Source organism: Hibiscus syriacus, unplaced genomic scaffold (assembly GCF_006381635.1).
Source record: "Hibiscus syriacus cultivar Baekdansim isolate YM2019G1 unplaced genomic scaffold, ASM638163v2 tig00111208_pilon, whole genome shotgun sequence".
NCBI classification, from domain to species: domain Eukaryota; kingdom Viridiplantae; phylum Streptophyta; class Magnoliopsida; order Malvales; family Malvaceae; genus Hibiscus; species Hibiscus syriacus.
Window position 1 is genome coordinate 2,061,685 of NW_024063020.1, and position 19,077 is coordinate 2,080,761.

The window sequence follows — 19,077 nt, forward strand, 5'->3', positions numbered from 1 at the left end:
AACTGGTAAAATTAGAGGTGTAGGCGAGGTGGATGCAGGTGTAAACCTGAATAAAGATTTTTAATTTTGATATTTGATTGGTCATTTACCCTAATAAAATATATTTTTGTTTGAAAAAAAAATGATATTTTCAATTTAAATAAGAATATTCTTGAGTTCGACTCGATTCAAAAAGTTTAAAATTAAGTTTGAATCGACTTGAAAAGTTTAAAACTAGGCTCGACTGAACTTGAAAACTCGTGAGCTTAAAAATTATTAAGTTCGGCTAGACTCAAACTCTCACGAGCTTAAAATTTTCAAACTCGACTCGAAATCAAAAATTGAAATTCGAGAAAACTTAATCCCGAAACATTCTCATACATAGTTCAATTGAAGCTCAAACTTGAGCTAAAACTTGAATCTTAAGTATATGAAAATCTTAAATGATATAAATGTAATATTGTTAATAGTTTAATTTAAAAAATCTTAAACGATATAAATGTAATATTGTTTATAATTTAATTTAAAAAATCTAAAATTTTAATATATTATTTTTTGAATTGCTTGCTACCTTTTCGAATTATATATTAAATACTTCGTTTTGATTTGTTAAGAATTTAAGTCTAATTCAAATTTAAATTAAGTTCATTTGGTTCTAATGTTGATAGAATTTTGATTTAATCTACGAAAACATGATATCAACACAATTCATTTTAATAATGATTATGATCAGCCCTAACAATACATAGGAAAGTGGCTGAACCTTATGCCGTCCAATTTGCCAACTTGTTTTTAATAATGATTACTATATATTTGGCCAAATTACAAAAATGTCATCCAAATAGAGATTTTAAAATGTCCATAACTATTAAAAATGGTCAACAAGTATTTCTTTGTGAATGTATTAAAAACATTCATTTTTTTAATATTTTTAAAAGAATTAACATCATAATTTAAAGTATTTAATTTCGTTATTGAAATCATGCGCATTGACAAATTTAAAAAAGTGGTTTCTACGTAAATTATACCACACTAATAAATATGTCCACTCGATCCGAATCCAACTTGATTTTTTGAGATAAAATTTGAACCGGTTCTGATCCGAAATAATAATAAAATATTATTTTTATTTAATAAAAATAAGAATTTAATTAAAAAATAATATATAGAGGGAACCCGACCCGATTCTGATTTTGTTTTTAAAAAAACCGACCCTGATAAAAACTTTATACTTAAACTAATATATCATATGAGATTTATATTTTTTTCCTATTAATTTGGGGTAAGTAAAAGACAATATATGTTTAAATCTAACTCTCAATTTTTTGACATTGAACGCCCACCCCCCAAAAATCTATTTTGCTCGAACTCGGATCTTCAAGGAATAACAACCATGAAGACCACTTGATTCGTGCATATGAGAATTACATTTGAATCCGATAAAATAATTATTTCATGAAATTTTTGGCTTTACCCCTACTTATGTGACTAGCGATGATGAATAGAGTAATATGGAATTTCTTATGTGACGATACCATACTTTTGGATTTGATACTTTATCATAACAGATAACAGAGTAACAAATTTACGGCATTATAAACTGGAAATGATAAGAAAGCTATTGGCCGCAATGATCACCATTCACTAGTTAATAAACGTGTTCCATGAGGATAATCCCCTTATTAAGACAGAAAAAAAAAATAAAACAAAACCAATGTTTCTTGTTTCATTAGCCAACTGACAAAGTATCCGGCCGCCAGAAATTGATCAGTATTTCCCCCGCCATGAATACCACTTTAGTTTCATCTGGAACCACAATGGAGGTTTACCCAGAACCCCTCTTGCTAACCTTGAATCGAATACATCAAACTGCACGTTGTTGAGGGAATCCAACAGATCTTGGGCGGGCACTGCTGGTAGAAGTGTTTTTCGTGCTTCGGATGGCACACCATTGGCTAATTCACGGGCTTTCACCAAATGGGCATTGGCTACTGATGCCATTTCGAAAACTGCATCGCATAAGCGCTCTCGAGAATCCAGGTGTATCTCCGATCGACCTCCTTCCTTAACTAGCAGCCCATGCTTAGCAGCCACTTCAGCCGGTATGTAGGAAAAGTGACGGTTGCGGCTAGCATGATATGGCAGTGACTTAAGCAGCAAAAGGAGGCCACTTGCCTTACCAACATGCGACGCAGCATGGTCAACTGCAGTTGACCTGATACCACCAGCTTGAAGAGTCATGTAGAGAAGAGTTGATGCAGTATCCTCTGCATATTTCTCCAACTCCTCAATAGTCTCTGGTAGGTCAGTAACTTCTCTACTTGCGTCATTGATCCGAGCATCAACCACCCGTTTTAACCAAGCCTTGCTAATGTTACTTTCAGATACAACTGATGAGAGGGCCACTGCTGTCGGGTGCTCAATCAACTTGTTAGCATAAATTTTGTCAATGGCTTCTTTCCACCAAACAAGGCGAATGAGACCAATCTTGGGATCAGAAGCTACATCCATGGCTCTGGCAGTTTCAACATTGAAGGCACGAAGTGCAAATGCAGCCTTTCGCATGTTAGCCGGGAGCTCAAGGAGGCACAGGTAGTGATGGTAATCATAGCTCCTCACTTGCTCTACACAGTGAGAGAAAGCTGCCCTTAAGCTACTAGATACACCGTTCATCAAACCTTGATGCGTGTCCTGCAATGCTTTAGTATATTAGTGATAAATCCTGATCGTGCTCCAAACATAATTTCTACAACTCCATTGTCAGTTCATATTTTCAACAAATAAATCAAGCCAACAAGAAGCAGGGAAATGGAATTTTGATATATTCACTTTAGAAATCCCTCAAGGAGGGCGACCATTTTCTAAACCCAACTTCATACATCTCATAAATTGAATCATTTACACTTCTATGTTCATACAATTGGCATCGAAAAGGAAAACAGAGACAACAAGGACCTAAAGATCCAAACAAAAGTATTCGATGTGTAGAAGGTTACGAATAGAAGAAACAAGTTACTGTAAACAAATCCAGGCATGAGACCTTTTACACATTATAGTAATATTAGGTGACCGCTGTTCAATTGATAAATAAATCTACAATTACATGGATTGCAGAGACGAGCTTAAAAAGCATACGACAACCATATAACAGCAGCGAAAGACGGTTATCGTCATACACTAATCCATGAGATGAGCCATAGGAAAAATGGGGTTTCTAAATCCTAAACAAACTCGATAATGTAGACTGTAGCTGATCGACGATCATATAGAGCAAGTCAATTGAGAGCAGATGATTCACAGAGATATTTCGTCGAACATGTGGAATGCATTATTAGAACCCAAAATACATACCCCACAACTCTCATCCCCTCGTACAAGATATTAAAGAAGTGAAAATGGTAACTTACCGAGCAAAAGCCAATGAATGAGTGCGGCGAGGAAGCAATTGATCGTTTGGAAGCCACACGAAAGTAACAAAACACGGCAAAGACTTTAAGCACTTAAAAAAATGAAATGAAAATGAAAACAAAAGGTAGTTCTCCGCTCTAGCCTCCGGGAGCTGTAGTTTATATATTAATATATTAATTTAAGTTAAATATTATAGAGTTAACTACACAAATGATCACTTATGTTTGTGTTTTGTTCACTTTTGAATATTAATTTAAAAAAATAAGATATGGTTATTGTCTTCATCATTATTGTTGCTATTACTTAAGGGTTTCTTCTTTATTCACTTTGGCTTCTTTGGGACTCAATTGCGAGTTAGAACCAACATTATTGTTGCTATTACTTAAGGGTTTCTTCTTAAGATGCTCCATCATGAAACTCAAGCTTTTCTTATCCTCATTATCATATTCGGGTTCCTCCATTCTCATTGGTTTCGAATCCTCCAATGACATACTTAAATCTTCTGTAACATAAATAAGTTTCCCCAAAAGGTTAGGGTTTTCAAAAGAAGAAGAAGAAGAAAGAGAGTTGATGAGAGGTTAACTACCACGTCAGCAAAAAACTTAAGAGGTAACGACAGGGACTTTATTGAAAATGAACTAAAAGTTCAATGATTGTATTGTAAGTTTCAAAAGTTGGGTAACTAAAATACAAATGCCCTAAAAGTTCAGGGACTAATTATATATTTTACCCTTAAATTTATATTGAATTTTATCTTACCATTATACCTAATAATTAAATAAAATTTTAAAAAATTAAATTACGTGTACTTAAAACTTTTAGGCTTAATACAAAAATAAGTAACTAAAGAATGTCTCGGAAAAAGTTTTAGTGGCTAAAGAATTTTTTGCTAAAAATATGTGCTTAAAGTTTTTTCCGTTACACTTCTAGGTGTTTATCGTTAAAAAAACCGTTAAGTGACATGTGTCACGTTCAAATTTAAAAAAAAAAATTTAAAAATATTATAAGAACCGTTATACATTAGACACCAATTTTTAGCTAAAAATTCTTTAGACAACAAAAGTTAATTTTGAGTATAATTTAGACATTTATTTTTATATTAAGTCTTAACTTTTGGTTTAGCTCTTTTTATCCAAATATATTTTATTAAAAAAATTATTCTAATACTTAAAATTGATTAATTTCAAGATGGACACTTTTTTATCACATAAACAAAGACATATTTTTGTAGAAAGTATATTTTATTAATGTGATAGAAGGCGTGTTTTTGCAACAACAAAAAAAACGCATTTTGTTGATGTGGTAGAAAGTACATTTTGCATGAAACACCTTTTGTTTAGGTGACAGAAGTTGGTCAGAATTTAAAAGTTGGACTAAAATGAAAAAAAATAGAAAGAGAGGATAAAAAATATGAACAAATTATACGAATTTTGTCCAAAAATAACAATAATACTATGCATGTCGAAGACACATAATTATATGAGAACTAGCCGGACAACAGGCGACACACGTATAGTCTTATAATCAATCACTCAATAAATACATGTTTAAAAGACTATATTTAAATATTTAAAAAAAACTCTATATCTACACAATGTGAGGTTTGAAAAGTCCATGTCGGTTTTCAAATCCTACGTTATTTAGATATGTGAGTTTTTAAGTGTTTAAATTTAGCATTTTAAACATATAATTAGTGAGTGATTGAACATAAGATTAATACATACATAACATCATCATATATGACTCGTGCTAGTGCAATTATGTATCTTTGACACACATCATATGTGTTCCCCCTTTTTAGACGAGATTCATATATATATTGCCCCTCTTTTTCTTTTCCTTTCATTTCAACCCAACCCAATCGACTTATGGATAGGTGAACATAAGGTACCCTCTACAAAACGCGTCTTTACATACTGACAAAAATAATACCAATCCAAAAAATCATTGATATTTTGGTAAAAGAAGTTTTTGTTGAACTAATAAAATTAAAAAGAAAAGTCTACAACATTATAATACCACATTAGCAAGTCATTTCTCTTAAGACTATCAAAGTGCATAAATTAATAATAAAAGACTAAAATGACTATATAAAAAATATTAAAAACTCAGCTAAAAAACTAAAAAAAAAAGAAAATAGATACAAACTAACAAATTCAAAAATCTCAAATGCTTTATCAAATTATATATACATAAAAGTATTTCAACGTTTTGCTTTACCAAAGAATGTACTCAAGTAGTATAAAATCTAAAACAACTACCAAAAGATGCATTAATGTACAAAATGACCAATATTAGTTTTAAATTTTCTTTCATCGATAACATTACAAACACAATTACTTGTACTCAAATTTGTAAGAGAAAAGAATAACATCTCTTTCTGTTATTAAGGTCGATCAATAGGTTTCTTTTTTATTCATTATTCGTTGTCTCAAAATCAATAATGAATAAAAGAGCGAACATATTGACTGATTTTAGTGATAAATAAAAATATTTTTTAAGAGGCCTGAATTCGAATAATTACGTCTATAAAGTATATATTATTAATAACTAAAAAAATTACATATATTATCTTAGATGATTAGAAAATAAAAGAAGTCAAAAGCTTACACCATCCAAAAGATATGAAAAGGTACATGAAATATATAGTCAGGGCGTAGGTGCAGTCTATATGTACAAATATTTCGTGCATCAAAATTATTCTCTCACCATACACATTTACTATACTATAAACCACATTATTATACTCCTAATATTGTGCTTTTGAATCATGTACCACACCGGGGTTGGGCTAGTCCTAATGGTTCCACCCTGGTGGTGCCACGGCCTGGCATTTTGTTCAGAAAATGGCAATCCTCAAAAGCACACTGGGTCCTCCTGGGCGACTCCACGTCAGCAGGGTTTATGTAGAATGGGGCCCATGAAGGGGTCCCATCTTCATATGAATTATGGGTCAGCCTCTGCAGGCCCGAACCGTCCGGTTTGATAACGTATATCTCACCATATGGTTGAAATTGATGTGGGTTCGAGATTGGCTCAGCTGATATCCCCGCATAATCCGTTGTGAATACTATTAATTTTCCATCCGGACTAAACCATGGGTGGTTGGTCCGACCGGATGACTTGCTATTGATTAATTTCCTCACCCCGGTGCCGTTTGGGTGGATTAGATATATCTCGAAACTACCTGAACCCGGGTTATGTCGGTCCGAAGCAAATGCAATCAAGTCACCATCCGGAGACCAATTACACATTGTATCTGTCCATGGGCCATTTGTTAATCTTTGGATCCCACCCGTCTCTCCTTCGACCGCGTCCATTATATATAAATTCTTGTAACCCGATCGACCCGATCTAAACACAATTCGTTTTCCATCTGGTGATGGGGATGGAAATGCATTGTTTTTACCGTCTATGGTCAACTTTTTATAATTTGGTTGGTCAACGGAATCAACATCGATGGCTATGATATCGACTTCGGTACTCTCACTTGCAAACGACGGACCGGCACTTGTGTATACGATTCCTTTTCGGACCGGGTCCCATGCGGTTGCAAATGCGGTCCAGGAGAAAACTTTTCTCATGTTCGAACCGTCCTGGTTCGCTACATTGATACCGGGAAAGTCCGCGTAGGCTATTCGGTCACCCGCGGGTGAGAAAGTGGGGAATGAACCGCCGGCTCTGAAAAGAGAGAGATTTGGCACTGGGCTTTTAACATTTTCAAGCAATAATATTCTAGTTTCTCCTCCATTGTTTTCTCCCCTGCACTTGTGGTACCCAACTCGGGCTGAGTCAGGTGATATAAACGGGTTCAAGTGATGGGTTGTGGGAGAAACATGTCGAGTTAACTCAATAAACTCGTTTTTAACAGTGTCAAACAGCTCTACGTGACGAAAATTTGAATTGCGTCTTCTGGTAGCTACTGCTATGAACTTGTGGTTACCTGGGGAAGTAGCTGGGGTGAAAGCGTGGAGACCCGGAGGTGTGACTCGTTGAATCGTCACTGAGTTGGTGGAAATCGGTTTATCTTTAGGGAAAGTTGCTTTGTAAACGCTCATCCACTGGTCTACACTTTTCCGATGGAAATACAGAGTTGAGTCATCAACCCAACACGGCCATCCACCGTGTTCAACAACCTTGACTCGGTGACTCCCATCACGAGTTAAGAAAACATAAATATCAGTACTCAGTTCTTCCACTTCTCCAGCCCAACCATCTCCCCCGTACGAAGCAACAGCCGTCCAAACCCCAGATGGAGACACGGCGGGGCTGAAATCGGCCACTCCGTAGGGAGTGAGTCGCCGAGTCAACCCGGTCCCTAAATGAGTGGAGTACACAGCAGCCCAACTCGTCCTGGGTTCACCCGGGTCCTCGTGAGTTGACACGTAAATCAAATTCTGTCCACTCAAACTCGGCCTATCTTTCATCGAAACCCGATTCTTGCTCTCTTCTAAACCCAGCAAAGGGGCCTGAACTCGAACGGGAATTTCAAGCGCCGATCTCGATCTAGTAGTCCGCGGCGCACCGTAATAAAGCGCATCATAGTAAACATTCGGAATCCCGTTCCGTTCCGTCACATAGATGAGCTGGAGCGCCGGCGAAGGAGCTTTCGGGACGTGAATGAGGCTTCGGTTGTGTAACAGAGAAAGAATAGAGGAAGATGAGACGGACGGGAAGTGGCCATTGAAGTTAACGGACTCGCCGTCGGTAACCCGAAGTTCATTAAAAGGATTTGGTTGGCCTGAAGTTGGGAGCATAAAGATATCCCAGGCATAATTTGTTCGACCATATGTAGCGAAAACGATGCTACCACTAGTGAACTGAGATTCATGCTCCGGCGCCGCCGTGCATAGAAGAAGGAGATGTAGAATAAAGAAAACGAGAAGCAGCTGCGTGTCCATGGTTGTGATTCACTGGGCGGGACATGCCGGTGATGATTTATTTAAGGGAGACTTTTTTAATTATTTTTCTCCATATATGTGGTAAGGGCTGACGTATTTTGATAAATCCGTGGACCCTGTTATATATATATATATATTTCCCACGTGGCAGTAGAAGAATAAAGAAATGGTTGGATTAAATTTGTAATTGAGATTTCGAGACCTTTTGTCAATGGCCACTGTCAATTTTTATCCAGAGCAGAGCCCGCTTGATGCGATTGCCGACTCGCATATATTTTAAATTAAATTACAATTTAGTCAATTAAAACAAGAATATTTTAACATAAGGAGAGATTTATACACGGCTCTTTGACATTTTGAAAATCCCAATTTGAGTGTTGTCACTTTGATTCTAGTTTCATTTTAATAAGTTTTTGTCATCAACAATATTAATTAATCCAATACAAATACTCAATTTATGCAAATTAAGGCATCTAAATATCATGTTGATCATGAATAAAGGTTACATGAAACAACTTGTAATACTCTCACTAAACTTTTAGTTGATTTTTATTAAGTTCCATAACATTACCTCACGTTAGTTTCATCTGATGCGACACATTATCTTCCGTCAACCTCCTCTCCTTGCACATCAACCTTTGTTCATATGTGTTCTGCAAATGACACGGAATACATGGTAAAAAGGGTAATAACTAATATCATGGCTTTTGTTTTCTTTACTAGTTGATATTAACACAAAGAAACTGTTGGAGCACCGTTTTCCTCTCCTTGACCTTGTGAAGCGAAACCAACTGCTCAGAACAAAAAAAAAATTAAAAACCCTGTTAACAAATTAAGCATGGTCTACGCGATGGGGGAGTTGATTAGGACCTGCAAAAGCTGTTTCCTGTTCAAACTTTCTAGTGCAATAAAGCCATTAGAATTAACATGTTGAGTCGATGAGAAACTGGAAGTGATGGACATCGACTGGAGATTGGAGACTTGATTTTGCAAGAATTAGACATGTCGTAATCGTCTTTCGGTTGTACTCTAGAATTGGGTTTCGACTTGAAAAATGTGGATTGAAGTCGTCACCAATCATTTATTTAAAACAAATGGGTTGATCAGATACCCTATTTCTTACATGATCTGCGTCTTACCAGAAATATGTCGGGCTCGGGAGTCGGTTAAGGTCAAGGAAGGATTAGCACCCTTGAACCGCCCTTTCGGTACTACGTAATTTCCAGTTGTCTTAATTAAGAAAATTGTAATTTTAAATTAAAAGGTAAAATTTGATCATGAATTATTTACCTCTGATTAATTGACAAAAATACCCTTAAAAGTCATAAGATATGTTAGAGGGAAAAATGAATAAATAAAAAAAATAAGAATAAAAATAAGTAAAAAAATAAAATAAAAGAAAAAATAAATAAATAAATGAAATATTAAATATATATATATATATATATATATATATATATAAATGAGTAAATAGAAAAATAATAATCATAACAATAATGATAGTAATATGAAAATATAATATAATATAAACAAATAAAAAAACCAAAAATAAAAATAAATAAATATATAAACCAAATATAAAATTATACATATAATGATAATTGGCTTATTAATAAACTATTAAAAAAAATATATATATATATATATACGTATAATGATAAAGTAAAAAAACTAAATAAAGATAATTACAATATATATATATAGTAATAATACGCTTATAAGTAAAATATATATATATATATATATATATATATATATAAATAATAAAAATAGTATTAAAAAATAACCAAATGAATATAAATAAAAATATATATATGTATATATAATAATAATAATATATAGTGTAAAAAAATCAATTGAAAATCATTTAAAAAAACATACGTATATATATTTATATAATGACAATAATATAAATAATAAATAAATAAAAATATATATACAATAAATAAAAGGACTAATATAAAGAAAAATAAAAATTGGGGCCAAATTTGAAAGACAATTAACATCGATATTGTGTATTAGGGGGATAAAAAATAAACACGCCTCGGGGAAGATCTAGGTTAGAAACTTCGAAACCCCACCCATTTTTGGTCGTCGGCGCAACCCACGTTTTGGATTATTCGAACCAAATCTCAAGAAAAATAACGTGCACATGCGAGAAATGAACGAATAAAAAAATGCTACCTTTTATTTCTTTTTCGAATCGTTTACAATAGTTTTGCCTTTGTATTTTCCGTGCTTTCCTCTGTATTTTGTCTGTAAATCTTATGTTACAATAGTGAGTTACAATGGCTATTTATAGTGCTTGTGGATCCTATCTTTAGGAGTTTAAATCATAGTAGAACTCTATCCTATTTTTAGGAGTTTGAATCCTAGCAAAATTATATTCTATTTTTATGAGTTTGAATCCTAGTAGGACGAAAAGGTGTATTGGCAGCTGTCCCTCTTTGCCCATAGTCGTATAACGAGGATAGGGCAAAGATTAAAAGATACACTTTTCGTTCGGTGGAGTTGAAAATTGACTCTGATGTTTCAATAACTCCCTGTCGAATTGAGTTACGGATGACTCCTCCGTCGTGAAGCCGAGTTCATCTTGAAATGATATGAAATTGAAGCCGTAGTTCGGAATTTGAATCAGCACGTGGCTTCTCGTTGCCCTTCGGTCTTCTTCTCGGTTTAAAGACCTTGGATCAGAATCGAACTCAGAAATCTTCATTGACAGATAGCTTTTGCTTGAAAATGGTTTCTTGTCACTAAAGCACGGTTAACCCAGGTCCTCTTCTCGACTTTAAAACCTCGACTGCAACCGAAAAGTAGTGAGATTGATGTGTCATCGAGCTGAATGGAATCGAACTCGACAATTTTGATGGCAGATAACCCTTCTAGCCTTGAGTTATGCTGTAAATGATGTGCCTTGGAGCTGAGCGTAGTCGAACTCGAAGGTCTTTGTTGACATATACTCCTTCTTTGAGTTGGATATCCTTCTTCGTGAAGTTGAAATCCAATCTAAAGATGGATGATGCTTGTGTGCTCGATTCCCTTCGTCGTGAAGTTGAAACCGCGGGTGGCCCCTTCGTCGTGAAGTTGAGCCTGAAATTGGATATCCTTCGTCGTGAAGTTGAAATCCAAGTAAGTAGCATTGTTCCGAGTCCAATATCCTCCGTCGTGAGTTGAAATTGGCTCTGGAACCGGGAAATTGTTTGTTGACAACCAGCCGTCCCTTCGTTGTGAAGTTGAACTTGTGTTGTCTCGAGTCCAATATCCTTCGCTGTGAAGTTAAAATTGACTCTGAATGAAATTTTGTTGACAATCAGCCGCCCCTTCGTCGTGAAGTTGAGCTTGTGTTGTCTTGGGTCTAAGATCCTTCGCTGAGAAGTTGAAATTGGCTCTGAAATTGGGAAGTTGTTTATTGACAACCAGCGGTCCCTTCGTCGTGATGTTGAACTTGCGTTGTCTTGAGTCCAATATCCTACGCTGTGAAGTTGAAATTGGCTCTGAAATTGAGAAATTATTTATTGACAACCAGCGGTCCCTTCATCGTGAAGTTGAACTTGCGTTGTCTGGAGTCCAATATCCTTCGTTGTGAAGTTGAAATTGGCTCTAAAATTGAGAAGTTATTTGTTGACAACCAGCGGTCCCTTCGTCGTGAAGTTGAACTTGCGTTGTCTGGAGTCCAATATATTTCACTCTGAAGTTGAAATTGGCTCTGAAATTGGGAAGTTGTTTATTGACAACCAGCGGTCCCTTCGTCGTGAAGTTGAACTTGCGTTGTCTTGAGTCCAATATCCTTCGTTGTGAAGTTAAAATTGGCTCTGAAATTGGGAAATTGTTTGTTGACAACAAGCGGTCCCTTCGTCGTGAAGTTGAACTTGCGTTGTCTGGAGTCCAATATCATTCGTTGTGAAGTTGAAATTGGCTCTGAAATTGAGAAGTTGTTTGTTGACAACCAGCGATCCCTTCGTCGTGAAGTTGAACTTGCGTTTTCTGGAGTCCAATATCCTTCGCTGTGAAGTTGAAATTGGCTCTGAAATTGGGAAGTTGTTTATTGACAACCAGTGGTCCCTTCGTCGTGAAGTTGAACTTACATTGTCTTGAGTCCAATATCCTACGCTGTGAAGTTGAAATTGGCTCTGAAATTGGAAAATTGTTTATTGACAACCAGCGGTCCCTTCGTCGTGAAGTTGAACTTGCTTTGTCTGGAGTCCAATATCCTTCGCTGTGAAGTTGAAATTGGCTCTGAAATTGGGAAGTTGTTTATTGACAACCAGCGGTCCCTTCGTCGTGAAGTTGAACTTGTATTGTCTTGAGTCCAATATCCTTCGCTGTGAAGTTGAAATTGGCTCTGAAATTGGGAAATTGTTTACTGACAACCAGCGGTCCCTTCATCGTGAAGTTGAACTTGCGTTGTCTGGAGTCCAATATCCTTCATTGTGAAGTTGAAATTGGCTCTGAAATTGAGAAGTTATTTGTTGACAACCAGCAGTCTCTTCGTTGTGAAGTTGAACTTGCGTTGTCTGGAGTCCAATATCCTTCGCTGTGAAGTTGAAATTGGCTCTGAAATTGGGAAGTTGTTTATTGACAACCAGCGGTCCCTTCGTCGTGAAGTTGAACTCTACTCTCGAGCAAATTGTGAGTTCGAGAGAAACTTTCAATATGTCGAGTTGGTCGAAGTGTAGCTTCTTGCTGCTGAGTTAAGCAACCAACATGAATCTTTAAAGGTGCTTTTGAATCGAGTATTCTTCGTCTTGAAGTCGAAACTTGACTCTAAAAGCTGCAAAAAATTATGTATGTGGAAAATGATAAATATGATGTTCTAAAATGTATGCATAAGATGCATGTAACATGAATTGGTTATATTTTATCTCCAGAAAAAGGCCTGATAATTTGTATTAGGATGTTGAATCCCCAAATGATACCCCAATATCCAAAAATACCCCAATATTTGATGTTGAATCTTCAAAGATGCTTCAAATGTTCCTCATTTCTTGCTTCAGCATTGATTCTGAGCATGAGTTTTGTGTCTAAAAGTCACATGTCATTTACCAAGATCCACTCTAGAGAAACTGTCTTGTTTGAAAAAAATGTTTTTCTTTCTCTTTTATTTTCAAAGTTATGAAAATATCAATTAAAAGAGTTTTGAAAAATGTTTGATCCAAAGTTTTGAAAATATTATCACTTTCACGGTTTTACAATTAAGATGAATCATAAACTAGAGTTTATCGGATATCAAAGAATTAATTATACTGTTAATCCTTTAATGAATTATAGCTATTTGACAAGTGCCAAGATCAAAGCTATTTTTGGGAAGTGGTTAAGTAAGGAAAGGATAAAAAAAATCTCAGGTTATTATGTTTGGTCAAAAGTTTGGCATTTGATGCTCAAAGGTTTGGCATGTGATGCTCATAGGTTTGGCATTTGATGCTCAACGGTTTGATGGGGTAGCTTGCATACTCATCTACTGGAAGTGTTCTCTGACTCCCAACCTTCGTGGTCACACTCGGGTTGTGTGATACCGTATCAAGGAATTTGTGTGATCGCCTCAGTTGCACAATTTTTATATTCGAGCCGTCTTTTCAGGTTTTCAACTTGAATCCTCTTTTGGTTTCAAGACGTTATTCAGGATTTACGTCTTGAACCCCCCTTTGTTATTTTTCTCTACCATGCATTAATTACATTGTTTTTTGCAAACAAAGATTAATCCTGATGGGCGGGATGAAATCTGAAGATATTCTCTTTTGTTTAGAAATCCATGTATGATTAGAAGGGACTTTTAAGGCACGTAATGTAGGCCAAGGTTCATGGTTATGAAAGAAAAGGATAAATAGGCCCAAACAAGTGTTTCAGGGTGTTGAACCAAGGATCAATTCATTCTGATGCCTTCAATCTTGCTCAAAATATTTCTCTCTCTTGATGCTCTATGATCATCGAGTGAAGTGATTCAGTGATTCGGTAATGATTGTGCTTGATCAATCTCATAGTTTGAAGCTTGATGTACCATTTGTCTTTAGGGAATCTTTGCTTGTGCTTTTTTGTCCCTTTTTCTTTTTGATTTTTGTTCTTTCTTTTTTTTCTTTTTTTTTGCTTCTTTTCTTTTTTGTTTTTGCCCTTTTTGTTCTGATTGAATCTTCGCACTTGGCATTTGGTTCACCTTTTGGTATCTCATCTGAATCAATGTCTTCGCTCATGTGAGCATATTTCTTCCACCTTGCCCCCCTAGTGTGGAGGGTGATCCTTGGTTAGGGTTGAATCAGAAGAAAAATACTACAGGCTCAAAAGGGGACACAAGGGATATATTTTTTTCTCCTGTTGTGAAGGGATAAAGAAAGAAAGCCGTTCATCATTTCATACATGTAAATCTTCACAGAAGAGGTATCCCCAGGGGGATAGATTTTCAAGATTAATTCTATTCACATGAAAACAATGTAATTAATGTATGATAGAATTATTTCGAATGAATTCTTCTTTTTTCCCAGATGTCTCAATGTTCAGGCTCCCCGCGAGATGCCCCAAGTTGGTTCTTTAGAAGAATGCTCATGTTAAAATGAACAACTCAATGCCTTGGGTTTTAATGGTAAGAAAGGTTATTTTTGAGTCTAAAAAAGACAGTGGTGTGATCTTATTGACTCAAAGAAAGGTATGAGTGTATCAAAAAGATAAAGGCAGTGTTCAAGAATTTCAAAAGGAGGTATTGTCAAAATTTCATCTTTTGGTAATGGCCACGAGTTATTTTGGGCAAAGAATCAAGGTATTTTATTCTGGGGTTTGAGACATGGTAAGAAAGGTCTAATCTTTCCATATGTCAAAAATCTATAATTCTTGAAGAATTAAAAGAATCATTAATTCATTTAATATTCGAAGAACTAAATATTAAAATTTGTTCAATTGCTCCACCTTAGAAAGCATCATAAATTCAATCATTTAAAAGATTAAACAAACATGAAAGATCAAAGACGTGTTCAAACAAAACAATCCTCTAAGTGCAAATGGTATATGCCATGTCCCCTTCTTCGGAAAGCGCCTTACAGTTTTCAGAGGAATGTTTGGGGCTTCTTATGTGGTAACAGCTAACAGCTTCAACATCGTAGCTCTTAGGATATGGGGATTCTTTTCTTAGATCATCCTGGCAGGCTTTGTCCTACAATCAGCTGATCAGGCTCCCACTGTATTGTTTTCAATTTTTTCTTTTGATGTTACAATCTTGCTTCCATTTGGTGTCATGTGGTTAAAACCACTTCATCGAATCCTCCATGAAGAAATTTCATGTTTATGAAAAAAATGAAATGTAGATGCACAACGCAAAATGAAAAAAAAATGCATGAAATGTTCGAGGCATTGATCCAGAAAAATGTCCATTATTATAAATAATCCTTATTTTGACAAAAATGTTGTATCTTGTAAGAGACATAAAAACAATCAAAGGTACATTCGGACTAAATCCTCTAGACCCCGAACAACTTCCAGCAGGTTGACAAGTCTTCTGTTTTCATCTGTCACTGGTTGTATGCCTTGTCGAACCACTCCAACTTCCCTTGTCAGGCCATGTAGATGGCGAGCTGCCTTCTGTACTTGATCCAGGAAGTCTCGGATGACTGCATCTCTGGCCTTCACCCTTTATTGTGCTTACTCCCAACGGAAATGCCACTACAAACCCCCATCAAAGGGCATTATCTGAAGCTCGCTCACTTGCTTTTTGAATCCATCTACAATAGCTTCTAACTCAGCTATTGTTTTACCATCTCTCTCATGTTGTTTCTCCAGATCAACCATTTGGATTCTCAGGCGTAGGTTTTGATGTTGACTGTCTGCTAAGCGCCTCTGGGCAGTCTTCATCTGTTCTTTCCAAGTTATCTCATCAGGCCCCTCGAATTTTCTTTTCAGGCTATGGGCTTCATCTTTCCAGTACTCAGAATACACTTTCAACTTGGAGTTATCATTGACAGAATCTTGATACCCCTTTCTCAAATCTTCGAGCTCAAAACGGTCTCTTTTCTACTCTCTTTCCAGTTTATCTGCTCGATCTTTCTAAGAGTCGGCATCTAGCTTCCACTAATAGCGCTCGGCTTCAAGTTCTCTGACCTTCTGCTTTAACTCATTTTTCACAGCTTTAAACTCCACCTTAGCTATCTCAAGTTCAGAAGGGACATGCCTGAGATGCTCCTTCATGGTCCGTATGTCCTCATTGTCTGGCACCGGGATGTTATCATTCTTTCTCAATCTTCGTCATTCCACATAATCCGGAGTGAGCATATCTCTAGCAGCCACAACATCTATCCAGTATACTTTCTTCCATGACTCGGCTATCTATTTGATCTTCTTCTTATAACTGTCACCGTGATATACAAACTCTGATGTAGATAATCCGTATGTTGCTGGGACAAACTGACGTGCCCCATACTATCTAAGTATCAACAACGGAGCATACCCAACTACACCCCAAAGTCCAAGTAAGGTCATAGTGTCAAAATCCCCAAATCGGAAAAGAACGTCACTGAGGAACAACCAGGGGGCTCTCCAAGTAATATCCCGGTCCTGAAGTTGTGTTAAGACCTTCATCCATTTTTCCTTTGAAGCGCCTTCAAGTCATTTCATGGTGATGAACTCTCTCAAAGGTGAATACGTAGTGCTAAATTGGCAGTAGGCAACCCCATTAGTTTTCCAGAAGTGGCTGTGAATCCAGACTTGAAGGAGCTGAACACATCCAATGAATCTACCTCCACCAGCTCTTCGGCAATGGTTGAGAGACCGAAAGGTCTTGACTAAGATGGTTGGTGCTGGGTTGACTTGTTTCGGAAGTTGCTCAATCAGTTCCACCACGACTGCGTCAATGCATCCCAAAATCTTCGGAAAGATGATCAAGCCATACAGACCTAGTGCAAAAAAGGTCTATAGTCTTCCATTCATCAGGGTGGTCATTCATTAGTTTCCTTATGTGGATCCACTCAATTCCTTGCCCGTTACCTTTGTTTCGGAGTCGGTCAGTCACCCACTTTTCATCAACCCCTGCAATCTTGGCCAGTCTATTCTTGAAAGACTGATTCTTGATGTGTTTGATGTAGGCTCGCTCCAGTTTAATGCTTTCACAATGCAATAGTGTAGTATACTCCTCGATGGTAGGTACCATGTCCTCTTGGTTAAAAGTGAAGCAAATGTATCCCGGGTTCCAGAATTGAACCAAGGCTCTGATTAAGGGCTCACCGGTCTTAACATGAAGCAAAAGTGCAATGTCACCATACCGCTGACTGAACTTCTGTTTTCGATCATTCTTCCAACTGTCCCAGATGTCTCGAAGTTCTTGCACATTGTTCTATTTTAGGCTGATAGAGACATAGCTAACAAGCTCTGACACATAACTTCCTTGAAGACTGTCTCCCTTTTCTTTCTGAGTCTTCTCGGACCATAGTCGTACCTCGGGGTTTTAATCGCCTATATTACAACACCTTTGTCCATTAATGCAGATTATTTATGGTTAATGAACACGTTTTTTAGTGGATCAACACCTCTTTTGAATGATGCAGATGATGTAAATAAAATAAAAGAGAGGAAAAAATGAAAAGAGTTAGTAAGGTAAAGATAATAATCAAAGCAATCATGAAAATAAAAGTCCTACCCCACATGATATCTACCCCACATGCTTATTATTCCTACTCGGACATGATCTCTATCCCGCAAGTTGATTTTGAACAAGTCCTAACCGCATAAATTTCTAGTTCACATGTTTTGAACAGAAAGTAAAGAAGAAAATAATTTCGGCATCCTAGGGTTTAAAACGAGGTTTTGGGGTAGGCCCTAACTCCTTGTAGTCTCCGGGTTTATGTTCTAAAAAAAGGTACTCGAGTTATCCTTGCCGGTGCCCCCTTGGGCTTGCCAGACCCTTAGTCCTAAACCCATCACAGGCTTGTGTGGACTAAGTTAAACTCGAGAGGACACATTCCCTTATGCCCGCACGGTGAATAAATTCACACGAAGACATAAGGTATATGAATCCCGAAGGCTACTTGCTAGGCCCGCACGGTGAATAAATTCACACGAAGGCGTCGCTTTCACCCCCACTTAAAACAGGGTTTGGAGCTCGGGTATAGAGCCTTAGATGAAAAAAAAACTTTGAAGGCTGAAATCATGAGAAAACGATTAGTCTAACTATTTACTCGAAAATATAATCAAAAGTAATTAAAAAGGATCGAAATATTACCTTAAAATTTAAACTTACCCTTTTCGTTAAAAAGACAACTGAAAATTACCTTAGCCTGACTCACTTACCTGTGTCCCCAGTGGAGTCGCCAAGCTATCGCAACCGTCTTTCGGTTGGGCCCCAGAATTGGGTTTCTGCTTGAAAAATGTGGATTGGAGTCGCCACCAATCATTTATTTAAAACAAATGGGTTGATCGGATACCCTATTTCTTACATGATCTGCGTCTTACCAGAAATATGTCGGGCTCGGGGGTCAGTTACGATCAAGGAAGGATTAGCACCCTTGAGCTGTCCTTTCGGTACTACGTAATTTCCAGTTGTCTTAATTAAGAAAATTGTAATTTTAAATTAAATGGTAAAATTTGATCATGAATTACTTACCTCTGATTAATTAAAGAAAATACCCTTAAAAAGTCATAAGATGTGTCAGAGGGAAAAAAATGAATAAATGAAAAAAAAAATGATAATTAGCTTATTAATAAACTATTAAAAACATACATATATACATATAATGATAAAGTAAAAAAACTAAATAAAAATAATTACAATATATATATATATATAGTAATAATACGCTTATAAGTAAAATATTTAAAAAAA

At 36.3% G+C, this 19,077-nt stretch overlaps 2 protein-coding genes across 5 annotated transcripts; both read right to left on the reverse strand.

Annotated features, from left to right (window-relative positions):
- Positions 1 to 1,694: 1,694 nt before the first annotated feature.
- On the reverse strand, positions 1,695 to 17,853 carry LOC120155846 (NADH dehydrogenase (ubiquinone) complex I, assembly factor 6-like). Of its 4 annotated transcripts, XM_039167306.1 has the most exons (4): positions 17,825 to 17,853; positions 10,856 to 10,862; positions 4,898 to 4,904; positions 1,695 to 2,657 (listed from the first exon to the last, which is right to left on the reverse strand). In XM_039167306.1, exon 4 carries the CDS (start codon positions 2,650 to 2,652, stop codon positions 1,747 to 1,749), a length of 906 nt encoding a protein of 301 aa, XP_039023237.1. In that variant the 5' UTR covers positions 2,653 to 2,657; positions 4,898 to 4,904; positions 10,856 to 10,862; positions 17,825 to 17,853; the 3' UTR covers positions 1,695 to 1,746. The 4 variants fall into 4 exon arrangements, with proteins under 4 accessions (XP_039023237.1, XP_039023239.1, XP_039023236.1 ...); XM_039167308.1 differs by lacking the exons at positions 4,898 to 4,904; positions 10,856 to 10,862; positions 17,825 to 17,853 and adding exons at positions 5,301 to 5,303; positions 6,256 to 6,259; XM_039167305.1 differs by lacking the exons at positions 4,898 to 4,904; positions 10,856 to 10,862; positions 17,825 to 17,853 and adding an exon at positions 3,375 to 3,473 and having other exon boundaries at positions 1,732 to 2,659.
- LOC120155844 lies at positions 6,013 to 8,303 on the reverse strand. Its single transcript, XM_039167302.1, has one exon. The coding sequence runs from the start codon at positions 8,286 to 8,288 to the stop codon at positions 6,156 to 6,158; it is 2,133 nt and encodes a 710-aa protein (XP_039023233.1). The 5' UTR covers positions 8,289 to 8,303; the 3' UTR covers positions 6,013 to 6,155.
- Positions 17,854 to 19,077: the final 1,224 nt, after the last annotated feature.